The sequence below is a fragment of the Sebastes umbrosus genome, chromosome 22 (genome assembly GCF_015220745.1).
Source record: "Sebastes umbrosus isolate fSebUmb1 chromosome 22, fSebUmb1.pri, whole genome shotgun sequence".
Classification (NCBI taxonomy): Eukaryota; Metazoa; Chordata; class Actinopteri; order Perciformes; family Sebastidae; genus Sebastes; species Sebastes umbrosus.
In genome coordinates this window covers 16720700-16735906 of record NC_051290.1, presented here as the reverse complement: position 1 = coordinate 16735906, position 15207 = coordinate 16720700, and the positions used below count along the sequence as shown (strand labels likewise).

Here is a 15207-nt window from a genome sequence, read left to right as displayed (position 1 = left end):
AGCTAAACGGAGAGTGAAGATTGGATTTACAATGGTCAGATCACCTGACGACTCCAAATGAATGCTAATGTTGCTCCGTGTCTCCGTGTTTGCTAACACGTCCATCACAACGTCATAAGGTGACAGTATGTCAATGTTTTGCATGTAGACGTAGCACCTAAATTTAACTACGAAATAAATGTAGTGACGTAAATAGCACTACTGTACTACTGAATTGTAAGTTGTAGTAAAAAAGTAGCATAAAACTGAAATACTCAAGTAAAGAACAAGTATCTCAAAACTGTAATCAAGCACAGTGCTTGAGTGAATATACTGAGTGACTTTCACCGCTGGTTATAATATCATTACCTATCAAAGGTGATATTAGCATTTTAGTCATATTTGCTGAGCTCTACCCCGTCTGTTTTATCAAAACGTCGGCATCGGAGCTCCTAGTATATTCTGTTTGACTCGCTGCCTTTGATGCCTCAGATCAAGCGTCACATCAATGGGAAAAGTCGACCCTCTGTACCTTGTGACCTGAGTGGGAAAATAATGGAGTTCCCCTTTAAATCACATCTTTCATGTCTTATGATGATGTGCGAGGACTGGCTGTGGTTTCAATGACCCACACTCCCACATTTACTTCTAAAAGGCGAATTTGTTTTGTGATTTGTGTCTGTATTTGAAATCAACTTGTAGAAGCGTGGCTAATTAGTTGGTTACTTTGGCAGTCAGCTGGACGGAGGTTTTTCGGGTGAGGTTTGAGGGCAATGAGAGGGTGCTCAGTTGACGCACACGCCACGTGCATGGCGTAACACCCCGTGATATTCCCGGCATATGTTTAGGAATATCTCTGCGCCTGTTTAAACAAAGTGTCATAACATTTACTGGAGTTTTTTCACGGCACGGCGCAACATATACTTCTTGGTCATTGTAGGGCAAGTGTGTGTGTGTGTGTGTGTTGTTACTCACACATACTTCAGCAGAACTGCCTGGACTTCCATCCCTGAGGAGTTCCATCTGCAGGTGGGAGCCAGCGAATCTAAACACACATAATCACACATATATTAACATACATACATACATACATACAATTTATATTCATACAAACTTTAATGTCATACGCAATTTATTGAGTAGGTTGCTGTACTTTTTATATCCTGTAATCTCAAGGAACAAAGACATTTAAAGGAATGGTTTCACATTTTGAGAAATACGCTTATTTGCCTTCTTGCTGAGAGTTAGATGAAATTTGATGCCATGCACCCTCATATCTGCATCGCTATAGCCAGCATCCGGTTAGCTTAGCTTAACATAAAGACTGGAAAGAGTGGAAAACAGCTAGCCTGGCTCTGTCCAAAGCTAAAGATCACTAATTAACATGTTTTATTACACGGCTTTGTCGAATACTCGATTCTGATTGGTCAATCACAGCGTTCTACGGTCTGTTATTTGTTTATGGGAGACCGTTGCTATGTGTAACAGACCGTTGCTATGGGCGCAGTTCATATGTCGGACTCTGGCGGACCGTTTTTGTATCAAATTATTGATTTCTTAAGTAAGTAGCCGTGCAATAAGCCGGATAATGTACAGCTACTGGGTCATTGTTATGATATAAACCCCTTCAGGGCGGTGCAAGACCCCTCCCTTTAATACGAGTTACAGCAAGACAGTTACAACAGTCATATTTACTGTTTATCTGAGATCTATTGCTTTGCTAACAGCCTAGTTGCTCACATTTACTAGCAATCCAATGAGATCACTGTTCTCCCACTAGAAAGGATGACTGCAGTCGATTAACCACAGAGCCAGAGAGCTGAGCTCATGTTAACATAAATTAGATTTGATCATCTAGTCTTGTGTGTGTGTGTGTGTGTGCCGTAAGACCTGTTAATATACATATTTTTATGCCTCACATCAGCATCTACTCAAGGTCAGAAGGGGTTGTGAGATGCTAACATTACACACAACCCCCTACTGAAATCACAAAGCCAGATTCTCTTTGTGTGTGTCAGTACTCCCATATTCAACGCATATGGAAAAATGCCAGGTAGGCAGATTCATCTCGCACTCATTTCAAATTCTGACATCATCTGAGCTTCAGCTTTAGAGTCTTTGCTAGGGGCCTTTATACTTAAAAAACCCTAGAATCTGCATTATATATGGTAATATACTCTATAGACTCTCAAGCAGAGATAAAAGACATTAATACCTCCGATAATGTAACAAGTAAGTACTGAGAAATTATTGCAAGCTTCAAAAAACAATTCAGAAACAGTGCATCTAATACTGAGATCTTATCAGGGTCAGCCAGCACCAAACAGGCTCCATGAGAAGAATTTCAAGAGATCAATAATGAACTCTTATGTGAACTCACAGTGGAGCTGCGCAGATTAGAAGGCCTCGATAAAGTGGATCATGGTTGGTTGAAAAAAGAGGGATTTAATTAATGAAGTAGGTGATGGTCAAATGATGATGCAAACCTTTCAAACCACCGAGGCTTTCAGTTGCACGGATGATGCCTCTAATTGGGATAAATAAAGTGACATGTGCCATTTTTAATCATGGGGATAGCTCGTTACTATTGTTCCTACTTAGAGCACTTAAAAGTCAGTCCAACCCATGGATGGCTTTCTTGGTGAACAGTGAGATTAGTTTAGTTGAGTTCGATTCCTGGAAGTTAATGGGATCAGATAGCAGTCCATCTCAAGAGGAGGGTAAAACAGCATTACACGCCTGCAAAAATGGACTACACCCTGTAAATTAAATATTTATAAAGTCAATTATTTCATTATCAAAAAACAAATTCGATAAATCAAATTCATGATCCACTTCCTGCTTTTTTATGGAGCACATTCATAGCAGATGAATGTGACTATTAGGATTTCAGAAATGGTAGTTTTAAGCTATAATGTGATTGTTATAACACGTAAGAAAAATAGGAAAATTCTCCCAATTCCAAACAACCCCATTGACTTCAAAATAATACATGTTTAACCAGTAGAAGTACAGCTAAACAGTATATCAGTAAATCTGCAAATGAGACTTGGTGGTGCATACATCTATGGGATGGAGAAGAGAGTGATTTCAGGGGCTGACGGCAGCAGCTATTTGTGCGTTGGGCCCAGGAAGAGGCGAGGGGCAGTGGTCGAGGTGGTGCTGGCGGTAATGGTGGGGGAGGAAGGGGATGGGTTTGCAGGTTACCTGAGCGTGGAGCGAGGAGGGGTAGGTGAAAGCGGGTGGGAGGGCCGGTGACAGCTCCGCCGGGTACAGCGGGTAAGACGCCCACACGTCTGGGCTGCTGGGATATAGAGCAGGCACTGTGAGCTCATCTGTGGAAAGAAGAAGAGGAGGAGTGGAGTGAGGAGAGTGGCCAGTGGATGGGCAGGTGGCTAGAGAGACAGGGTGGAGGTGGAGGTGGAGGTGAAGGTGGAGGTGGCAGCGGCGGCAGTGTAGATGGTCGTGAAGGTGCGCTACAGGTGAGTATGAGCTATCTGAAGTAGCTTCCTCTCATTTTCATGTCTTTAAACCAACTGACCGTTCGCTAAACCCTCAAACAGCGATGTCCAATCATTGCTTAGCAACCGTAACTAGGCATGGCAGGCCTGACAAGCCTTGGATTTCTCAACATGCCAAAGCGGTGTGCATTGGGCTGTAGTGAGAGCAATAGTATTTGGCATACTATTATCTTATTTGGAGGATGGTGTGTGTTTTTTAACATTCACAAAAACACGAAAGTGGAAGTGTACGAAAGTGTGTGTTTAACTACTCAAACCTACTGCTACGATCGTTAGCATATCCATCCACTAGCTCACTACTTATAGTAGCAACCAGGCTAAGAGAGTTTAGGCGTTTTTGGCTTTTTATTGGATTAGGGGAAGATTAGCCTACACTACAGCAACCCCAGCCAACAAGACAAACTTACGTTTGACTATTCTCTTGTAACCTTAAGTGAAAACATAGTTTGAAATATGAACATGTTTGTAAGCTATGCCGCCAAACTGCATTATGTTTAGGGGTAGGAATCACCAGAGGCCCCACGATACGATATTATAAAGATACTTAAGTCATGATACGATCTTATTGTGATTTTAAACATTTTGCAATATGTTATATGATAAGATATATTGCGATTTATTACCTTTTTTTCAACTGCAAATTATGCCGTTTGTCAACATTTTATCTAATAAGATACAGTTTTCACTCAGTTTTTCCTCGCCAAAATTTTGCTTAATCTTGGATCGTCATTTAGAGTTCTTCCCAACAAGCTAACATGACATGGTTGGTACCAATCGATTCCTAGGTTTTCTAGTTTCATATGATACCATCTTCACTCTAGCTTTAAGACTGAGCCCATTACAACCTCATGACATGATAGTGCCATTTCTTAATTTAGCGTTTGTACCGCATGTCTTCTAAAGGGCACATGAACTGATGAGGATGCTGACTTTTTTGCCTGAGACATGTAACTTTAGCCTCAGCACTTAGCATAATACCTAGCCTGAAGCTAGTATGTAGCATCAAATGCATATTTAAGACCCCTTTTACCCCAATTCTTTTTTAACATGAGGAAGTATCACTAAGTTAGAGATGGAGCTTTCAACCAACTCATGAAACTAACGTTAGCTTGATTAGCTATTTAGCTACAGCTCTGACACATTTACAAATGAAATGCCAATATTAGTGTCTGAAAGTGTTTCGAGTGGTAAATATGTCTCTGTTATTATCGTAAACTGCATACGTCCCGTGTGAGAACGGAAAGCTTAGCAGGCGTAGCAACACTCGCTAAGGGGGCAGGGATTACCAAACAGTCAATTATACTCCCCTAAAACCAGCAAAGCTGACTTAATTCAGGATAAAATGAGAGGAAACCATACCAGATATGATGATTCACTCACTGAGTCGAGTATAAAGTGGAAGAAGAGCATAGTGCATGAGTGAAGAGATAGGTGTCAGTGCAGAGTGGTACAGAGTAAGTGTACATTTAAAATGCAGAATCAGAACAGACAGCAGCTCACTGAAGAACCATCAGATAGACGTTAAATCGTAAGAAGCATTTTGTGCTCTCTGCGTCTCCTGCTAAATGTTAATCACAGCATGATCAGAAAACTGGCTGATTTAAACATCTCTTATCAGGAAATGACAGCAATTTCTCTACTGGTGATTACGTCATGGTTTCATTAATCGTTTCCTTCCATTTTCCACCGAGGCCCCCCGAGTACACGCCCTTTCTCTGGCGAAAAAAAAAAAAGATCCAAGATAAGAGTGCTTTGGTCATTTAGGAGGAATGTAAAACCACAGCTGGCCTATGTTCAACTATCAATGGCTGATTCCTGCAGAATCCTTAACCCCTTAGAAAAATATTTAACTAAATGGGGGGGGGGGGGTTTCAACAGAGCTGCATTAGCAAATTTCATACACGCCTGATACTCAAAGGCCTTGGGTCCAAATAATTAGAGCAATGGCTAACAGTGAACATGAACTGTTTATGAATCATTAATCTACTGTAGCAGGGGGCATGTGTAGTTTAGGGGGAGAACTCTAATCAAGTTAAACCGTTAAGGCACAGAATCTGATTTCAAAGAAACATTTTGCACGAAGAGTTGGGAAGGATCCAATTTTTGGAAATGCCATTAACTTGTTTCTACATGAAGATGTTTCAATAAGGAACAAACACAACATCATTAAAAGAAAAGCCTGCTTTTCAGTGATTAGCAGCCAAGTCAATCTCCGTTTCTCATGCATAGTCACAGCTGTAGCACAACTCCTCTGCTAATAGTCCTAAAAGGGAAACAGCTGTCCATTCACCTCAAACAAGAGCATAACTAATGGCCAAAGGAAGCAGCAACAGACAAAAAGTAATATGACAAATGGTCGGAGTACTCACAGGGGTCTCTGCTAATGAACTGTGGCCCGGGGCTCTGCTGGGAGGGTAGGGGGTTGGGAGTGCCAACCAGCTTGTTCTTGGCCATCTTGGTGTTGGCCTTGGCGAACTCCAGCCGAAGGGTCTGGGGGATCTCTGGATCAAACCGGACCCCCTGAGATCAAACAGAAAGATGTGTCAGCAAAAATATAGTTTCATAGCAAGCTTTTATCCATGCTCTTAGAATAGATGAGTTGGACTAATTTATCAAAAAGCTCAAATATCATAAGGATTCGCTCAGCATTGTATTTTTTTTTAATATATATTCAGTTTTTTATAATACAGTTTATATTGTTGATTATCATTAAGGTTAAAAAAGTAAATATCAGAAATGTTAGTTGTGAGATGGAATCAAACACAAGATGGTGGCAACCACTGGGTCTGAAAAGTGAAGCCAATGCAGAAAACTTGCATTCTTTCTAATAGTCAGCAGGGGGCGACTCCTATAAGTCCGATTGTATAGAAGTCTATGAGAAAATGAGCCTACTTCTCACTGGATTTATTACCTCAGTAAACATTGTAAACATGAGTTTATGGTCTCAATCGCTAGTTTCAAGTATTCTTCAATACAGCATGATGTTCATTTAGTAAATTATGGTCCCATTTACAGTAAAATAGACCATAAAGCAGGGTATGCTTTAGGGCTTGGCTACCTCGTGATTGACATGTCTCTACCACGGCTTTGTCCGGTCTGGGTGTTTTTGTTTTACAACTTTAACCCGTTCATAGTGTGTTTTCACTGCATGAAAGTTAATTGTAACATTTTGGTTGCCTAAAAACGTCTTATTCAGTGTTTGGTTGTACTTAGCTCCACCCTCTCATGTCACTTCTGGTTGCAAAAACCAAGATGGCGACGGCCAAAATCCAAGGTGGAGACGGCCAAAATCCAAGATTGCGTCAGCCAAAATGCCTAACTCCAGGCTTCAAAACAGCAGTCCACAAACCAGTGGGAGACATCAGGGTGACTACGTCCATTTCTTATATACAGTCTATGGTTTCAATTCATATATTTGAAGATTTCCACCTGTTTAAATTGTTTTACATGACAATCAACTTTGCGTATTAACTAATAATGTCCTGCAAGGAGTAACCACATATTTTGTTCCCACACATTGTTCCCAGTCAACATATGAATGCTGGAAGGTTTCTCAAAGTCAACACCTTTGAGGCGTCTTTGTTGACCAACATTAGGGTTCACCACATGATGACTTAATGATGTTACCCATTAGTAACACTAATACTTTGCTTTAGCAACCGTGCCTTAAACAACCTGACAGAATGAATTGTTCAACACTGAATTGGTGATGTTATAAATAGGAGGAAGCAATTGATGGTTTTGTGCTTTGAAGAAGTGATGAAGCAGACTAATTTGGACCGCGGAGGAGATGGTTCTCAAGCATGACTTCCGCTTCCTTCTCAGCCTTGTTGTGTGTTGTTTAGATGCCCATTGGGACCTGGCTGATATCTGGAATTGTCAGGTTGTATTTTTTTTCATCTTTCAGCATTTTATGACTGAACTTACTGCCAAAATCTCAGCGGTGAGGAGACAGTTTCAGTCGCTCAGACTTTGAAGCCCGCTGTTGTAAAGGGGCTCGCTGTGGATTAGAGTGTTATTCTGGTTGGACGCACGTGATGACGACTGACAGCACGGTTGAAAATCAGAACCTGATGACACAAACCTGGCTAGCGCAAGATGTCACCTACACCACGGTCAGACGAGCCACGAGGCATTTGCTATGCCCCCTACTGAACTGTAACTTAATATCATGACATCAAATCCACCGTTCGCCGTGACATATTGCAAGCGTCACCGCTCATGGTGAGCCAAAAAATTCTGGCAAATTCTTGAGATGCTAACGCTAAGAGCCTTCTGATATACCAGAGCTCATGACAAGCCAAGTAAAGTTTCCCTCTTACAGTTTGATGTCCACATGTGCAGCGGTCCAAATCGTTTTTCTGAGGAAAACCAAGAAATGGGACACAAACAAAGGTCTTCTTCATGCAAAAAAAACAAAGCGGCTGTTTGTTTGCCTGCTGTGGTAGCAACAAGGCCAGGAGGAATTTAGACACATAAGAAAACACGGAAGGTCAGATCAATGGAGGAGAAGAGCAGTCAAGAGTGAAGTTCTCTGCAGCAAAAAGAGCGAGCAAGGATGGTTTTCTCGGCTCGTCCCTGCAGGCTGAGCTGAAACAAGCGAGGGATGGCTCTTCTCATGAAGGGGAGGGAATTAACTAGGATTGCCTTGGCTCAGTGCGCTCACAGCTTCTGCCAGGCGAGGCTACAGAGGTATAATAAGGTACATGGATATAATGAGGCCTGAGCACATCTCAGTTTGAACTGAATCTCTACCTTAACATGTGGCGTCCTAGCACTTCTGCGTTCATTTGTTTTGGTGGTGATTGTAATTGTTGTAATGGTGTTGTTGCGAGAATCAAGTGTTATTTTATGATAGGGAAACAAATCCCCTTTCCTTTCCCTCTTTCCCATATTTCAATATGCAGATAGATGTTTGCAAAATCAGACTTATCTCCATATGACCCCCGGGACGCAGCTTTCCCCCGAAAAACAAGAGCGCTGTTCAATTCTCAGCACCGCTGAGCGATTCTATGGAAAAACAGTCAGACTATTGTTGGCTCATAATAATAATAAGATGATAATTTTTTATCCTTTCTTCAACTCTCTGCTCTGCCTTTGATGCGCACCAATGTCTCAACATCTGAAAGTTGACGCTCGCGTTGTCATGGTCCCACTTTTAGGAGGATGATAAAACTGATCTTTTTTGGTGACAAAGGGATCAACAAAACCTTAGAAGCACTAGGTGCATATCTAGACACCTTAAAAAAAACAATGGGAAAATAAAGCTTGGTGTTCATTAATGTCTATCTATACTTTGTTTCAAGAGAGCTGAATAAAACCCTGCGAGGATGGGCTGTTTCATATTCCGCCTCATCAAGGCTTTCTACTGAGCCACATTCTGAAATAAGTGAGATTAAAATTAAACCCCAGATCAATATCTGCTATTTATATGTAGAAGAAGAGCTAATGTTCCTCCTGACCTTGCAGGATCCATGGCAGAGCTTTAAGAAAAAGGATTTATTTACTCAAACAGAAACATTTAGAGCAGCCTTGATATGTTTGTCTTCACCGCCTTTTTCCTGCCTTTGTGCATGCGATAGAAAATGTAGGAATGTCTGGGATTCAAATGCATTTGCACAGAAGGCAGAGATGTGCGATCCCAAGTCATCACAGGATATGCTAGCGCCGAGCTGGGTGCTTGAGAGGGAGCACGAAGAGGGCATGACACTTACGTTCAAGGCATTCTTAGCAGCCTCCGCCTCTGATCGACTGTCAAAGCTGACAAACCCCACCGGCTGGGGAGACAAGAAGACAGAACAAAAAGGGAAGAAACATGGTTTAAGGCAGAAAACTGAGTCGGCATTTCTGTCTGAGTGACATATACATGTTTTTTTTATTATTTCATTTTTTTTTATATCATACCCAACCCCCCTCTTTCTCTGTCTCTCCTCCTGTTTATAAAACCGTGGCGACAGATAGAGAGAGAGAGAGAGAGAGAGAGATTGAGGCTGGACGCTTACATCGTACAAGGAGAGTTCATCATTCAGCTCCCCTATGCCCAAATACGGGCAATGTGAGAGCGAGAAAGTGCATGTAAGAGTGAGTGTGAGAGAGGCAGAGAGAGGGGGGTGAAAGCTGAAAAAGGAGAGAAGACAGAGAGAAACAAGAAGATAAATAAAGGAGGTCTTGAGAAGGAGAATTTAGAGGTTAAAGGTGAGGATAAAAATGAAAGAGGTAGAAATAGTTTTTAAGACCTCCTTGAACAGGCCTGTCAGCTGTAAACCGTCCAATACATCTATTTCACCAGTGCTTGTTTTGTATTCTGAAGCCGCAAAGGTGAGTGAGCACAGTGATGCAGGTTCGGCTGTCACATTTCTAACCGCCGTTGCAGGTACGAACAAAGAATGCACATTTTTGCGGTGTATTTGTGCGTGGATGGGGATGATGGGAGGAGGTGGGGGTGAGGAGAGAAATGAAATCTCTAAACATGTTGCTCCCGTGGGGCTGCACTGCTGCGTGTGATCTGGAAAAGCAGTCTTGGGTTGTGGGAATTTTGAACAAGTAGAGAAAGAGGAGGAGGAGGAGGAGGAGGAGGAGGGAAAAAAGAAAAGAAGATGAAAAAAAGAAGGACTAAGTGAAGACGTCAGGAGGAGGAAGCGTAACGGGAATATAAATAGAAAGGGTCTGAGATCTGGCTCTTGCTATATATGGAGATGGCCGTGTGTTCTCGGACTGGATGGGAGACGGAGATCGATTGATTTATGCCGCTGTTGTTATCGCCATTAGTCGGGAGGGGAGTCGCTCAAAACAAAGACGAGCCTGAGGAATGTTGTACACCAGCTTCAGCTATACCTGAAGCATCGCTTCACGTCTGTCATGGAAAAAGATGGCCATTTGGAAAGTATGAGGCAGGATGGTGAGGTGCAAAGAGAGGCCAAAGTGCACAAAGAGTTGCTGAGTTTCTCACTTATTCATTAAACGGGCAAAACAAAAAGAGCAAAACCTGCGCAAACCACATTTTCTACATTATGAAATGTGGAATCATGCAGGTTAAGAGAAGGCCTTTGGATTCAACTGTAAAGCTTTGATCACAATTACAGCCGCGACGATTAATCGAAGATCACGGGTGTGGGGAAAAAAATCTATACAGAATAGTATCGCGATATTTTGCGTGTCAATATTGTATCGATACACGGACGTCAGGTATCCGTCTTTTATTATTTAAACCGTATCGTTATACTATCGTATCGTGATAATATCGTATCGTGATAATACCATATCGTGACAATATTGTATCGTGAGATTGTATCGTGATGATATCGTATTGTGATACCGTATCATGATAATATCGTATTGTGATACCGTATGGTGATAATACTGTATCGTGATAATGTCGTATCGTGGGTCCTCTGTGGATTTCCACCCCTAACATTCAACAGCGATGTCACAGAGTCCTGAAGTACACCTACTGTATACTTCAAAGCAGCAGGGTTGAGAAATTAAACCACTGGAGGTCAACAAAAACAAGATGGTTTTCAGGGGGTGTTACTCTTTAAGTAATTTTTTAAGCAAAAATACTTGTTATACTAGACACAACAACAAACAATGCATTAATAGTAATAGTATCACAACAACCCTCAACGATAACAAAGATAAACTGGACCTAAATGTATTTAAATATAAAAAGTATATTAGTTGCTAATTGCCTTTTGAAAGTTTTTGACAGCATGCAACCACAAGGAAACCAAAAAAAAAAGGGGGAAATCCCAAACCATGCAATGGGATTTTACTTGTTCTGAAGAGATTTCACCAGCGGAAAAAGAAGCTTTCCTTTGTTGTAGTTTTAGAGGTATTATACTCAGCACATTTGATCTAAATCGCCCTAAAGCCTTCTAATGAGCATGTCATGTCTTTATGGGAAACAGTGTAATGTGGTAATAAGTACACTGACGTGTAGCTAAATTGCTTAACTCTGGATGTGGACACCTGTCAGCAGAGCTCATTTTCAGTCCCGCACCCCTCGAGGCAAAAAACTCAACCGTCAGTACTGCTCTTGTCAAAACGTTCGCTTTGACACCTCAAAAATTATTTTTCCCCGTCTCCCTTCCCATCCCCGCGCATCCCACCGGAGTCGATTGTGTGTGACTACAAGCATACTATCCGACTGCCAAAGGCAAGTTGGTGCAACACTTTTTCCCTTCCCTCCCCCCAAATAAACTTTCTTTTTTTTTTGCGATTCCAGGTACCTCCTGACAAAGGGTGCTAATCCGTCATAGTCAACGTGCCGAGAACATAAGAGAGGGGAAGAAAAATAGGAGAAAGGAGAGACAAACAGATTGAAGGTGTTGATAAGCAAGAAACTGAGTAATGTAAACAGCAACAGCATGATGAGAGACTGTTTTCACTCATTAGTTTATGTGTATAGAAACACAGCCCTCAGTGTGTCTTGTAGCATACCTGTTTAGAAGTGAGTTTTATCAAGGAGCCTTCATAGCCCTGAAACAAAGAAAGAAATCGTCAGTGTCTCTTAACAAAGACAACAGCTTTAATTTGATGTAAATCAGGCTGTTCTCATACACCGTTGGTAGCTACAGCATACCTACGGAAAGTAGTGCACTGTAATTCATGTATATCCCACAACATCAATTTGTATGTAATCCACATAATCGTGAACAAGCCTCGTAGGGAGGGCGACGGGGTGGATTGGTGGGTCAAAAAATAACAGACTTTCCAGAAGTCAACGTTGATTTATTTGTCACGTAACTTACGTACTTAAGTAACGCCACTTCTGGTGTTATTTTAACCCAAACTTTGGCTTATTTGTTATGTATCTTGCGTACTTAAGTTACACCACTTCCAGAGTTATTTTAAAGCCAAATCACCATCTTTTCCTAAACCTAAACTAAGTAGTGTTGTTGCCTAAACCTATCTAAGTAGTTTTGTTGCCTAATACTAACCAAGGCGATCTTTTCCTACTCCTAACTAAGTTGTTTTATTGCCTAAACCTAAGGAAGTTGTTTCCTGTGAGGACGGAAGTTTATTTTGAAAATACTGTATGCCTGTATCAAGTGGAAATTGACACGTTTTGCTGGACATTTGGAGGAAAATGAACAAAAAGAGGAATAACTTTTTCGTAAGATATTATACGAACCGTTGTATGAGATTACGTTGTGTAAATACATATTATTTTGTGTCAAAATATTGCTTAACAAAAGTATATTTTTGCATTGCAGTATCACCCCTGACTAAGCCAGGTTGTTTCATGAGTCAGAGGGCTCTTATGAAAACCATATGGACCGATTGTTGTGTCTTACCTGATTAATCGAGATTTACTGCTTTCAACGCTCATGATGTAAACCATTTGCTCAGAGTACATACCATGAGCATTATCTAAGAGGGAGATTAGATGCATAGCAATTGTGCCATTACTCACTTTGACTGTGTTGATGCTGAGCCATTGCAGTGCATTATTCTCCGTCTTGCAACATCTACATGCAGTCACCTGAACTAAACTCTAGGGCTCTTTGTGCCTGTGACAAAAGTGAAGTTTCTGAGGTGAAGCAAATAGCTTTGTTTTTGTGTCGCGCAGGCAACGAGCCATCTTTCCATGAGACACACACATGCAAGCTTCCCGTGGATCAAGATGTGATTGAACCTCGGCTTTGGGAACACAGACACTTGAACCTCGCGGGAGAGTTTCCATTGCCGTTTATTTCATCACCATTAATGGAGGTCCCATTGACTGCTGGAAAGAAAAAGCTGCTAAGAATAGCTGCGGCCCATCCATTTAAAAAACATACAAACATACCTTAAATGGTCTGAACAGGAGATAGAGCTCCCGCGGCTTAATATCCAGTGGTAGCCCACTGACAAATAGCGTTCGGACCTGAGGAAGACAAGAAAGAGATCATGTATATTTCATTAACCTCCACTAGTTATAAATAGCTACCTTGCATACAGTACCTGACAGTAACAGATGAGGTAATGAGGAAAAGGACAATGAACATGAGTTAAATAGTTCTCCCACTAAAAGATTTTCAAATACTGATAGGGATGTCTTTCAGCTCAGCAAACATACTCACACACCGTATCACACGCACACACACACCTTTTTCTACAGTAAGTGTATTGTATTCTCTTGTGTAATCTACGGGCCTGCTGTGTTTTATGGCAATCCTCCCTCGCAACTCTAGCCTCTGTTTTACATTTGAACTTTTCAACTTGCAACTTGAGCTGGCATTGCTGGGGAATTACAATTTATATGTTCGCAAAGAGAGACTAAAGGAAACTTTTATTGTTGCGGTTCGTACTGAGCGAGAGAAGGCGACTCGAAAAGTTGTTATAATTATTATGTGTGTTGATAAGAGAAGAAAACGAATGCAGCGTTATCACTCTAAGGGGACTGCAGGGAAAGTTTACGTTTGTCAAAAGTAGGCCACACCTACATTTTCAGTGAGCAAAATCTCAATTTACCACTATTTTCAAATTTAAAGCCAACGTTTTGAGCTGCATATGTTACCTACAACCTCAAAGTCAACCCTGTGAGATGAAGAAATGTGGAGATGAAAAGTGTGAGAAAGAGACACAAGACAGCTGATAGTGGTTGGGTGGGGGTGAACGCATCTGTCATACTGTGTGTGCTGAGAAAAGGGATAAACCTGAAATATTGCTATGGAAACTACGGGGAAAATGTACTTGAGAACATTTACTGTGCACTAAAATGTAAAGAGTACAGTTAAGCAACATATTTCTTAAAGTCTGCTACTCAAATGTCAGACAGAGCTGTGTGAGTAGAACAGCAGAGGTGTTGATACAGATTTTTTTCTTCGTAAAGAACTTGAAAATTAAACTGACAATTTAAGAATTAATGTTAAGACAGTTAAAGGGTGGGTCTGTTTTTTTCAAATGGAAAAGCCCACTCAGACGTTAGCAAAAAGCAGTGACGTATGTTACTTAAGTAGGTTAATTATGAAGCTAATCAATAAGATTATGAATAATGTGAACGCTATAGCACTACCTGAGTCAAAGTTAGCTGTGCTAAGTTTGGAAATAACTGAAATGGATAGTTCAGATTTTTTGTAAGTGGGGTTGTATGTATCCTCCCGTGCTCTGCAAGGTGAAATTACTGTTTTTGTGAATGGAGTCCAGTGGTTTTGAAGAGATAACGGCTTTAGTTCCATGTCGGAAAAGGGCTGTCTGACAGAGAGTCACATTAAAAAAAGGCCCACCTAAAAAAAATCAACATCAGTTTCACCTGGCCATAAGACAACCCTTTCCGACGGGAAATTGAAGGCGCTATATCGCCGTTTCCAAAGCCACCAGACTCCATTCACAAAAACAGTTATTTTTACCTCGCAGAACACCGGAGTTACTGTTCTACCGCTGCATCAATCGGTTGGTTTGTTTGTGTTATTATGTGACTTTTGGATCCGAACTAATGTGGCGTCCGACAGCAGTACATTTCTTAGCTTCCGTGCCGGTACATCTTTCTGCTTCTCCAAACAGGGAGCGTGCCGACCACCAAAGTTTTTAGAAGGGCTTGGACTTGGGAAAATAGCATTTTGACGGTAAAATATACACACTTCAACACTTAATCTAAATACATAAGGAACACCACTGCGACGCTACAGAATGATATAAAAACCTCAAAAATTAAATAAATAATGACCCGTCCTTTAAGGTAAAATAGAGACTGCGCTGCCCCAAAAATTGTCTTTAAGGAAAG

At 41.2% G+C, this 15207-nt stretch overlaps 1 protein-coding gene and 1 long non-coding RNA gene across 5 annotated transcripts in view; one reads left to right on the top strand and one right to left on the bottom strand.

Annotated features, from left to right (window-relative positions):
* LOC119481616 overlaps positions 1 to 15207 on the top strand; it is a 319631-nt gene that overhangs the window by 218816 nt on the left and 85608 nt on the right. The gene's annotated exons all lie outside the window — the stretch shown is intronic.
* The window catches only part of LOC119481613 (RNA-binding protein with multiple splicing-like), a 40535-nt gene that overhangs the window by 9951 nt on the left and 15377 nt on the right, over positions 1 to 15207 (bottom strand). The window contains exons 2-7 of one of the 4 annotated variants that reach the window (XM_037758720.1): positions 13291 to 13368; positions 11940 to 11978; positions 9215 to 9277; positions 5870 to 6020; positions 3187 to 3314; positions 961 to 1024 (exon numbers count right to left, since the gene is read on the bottom strand). In XM_037758720.1, the coding sequence (XP_037614648.1) occupies positions 962 to 1024; positions 3187 to 3314; positions 5870 to 6020; positions 9215 to 9277; positions 11940 to 11978; positions 13291 to 13368 (522 nt within the window). In that variant the 3' untranslated portion in view covers position 961. Of the gene's footprint in view, positions 1 to 954; positions 1025 to 3186; positions 3315 to 5869; positions 6021 to 9214; positions 9278 to 11939; positions 11979 to 13290; positions 13369 to 15207 lie in introns of all 4 variants that reach the window. The other 3 variants (XM_037758719.1, XM_037758722.1, XM_037758721.1) reach the window with 3 other exon arrangements.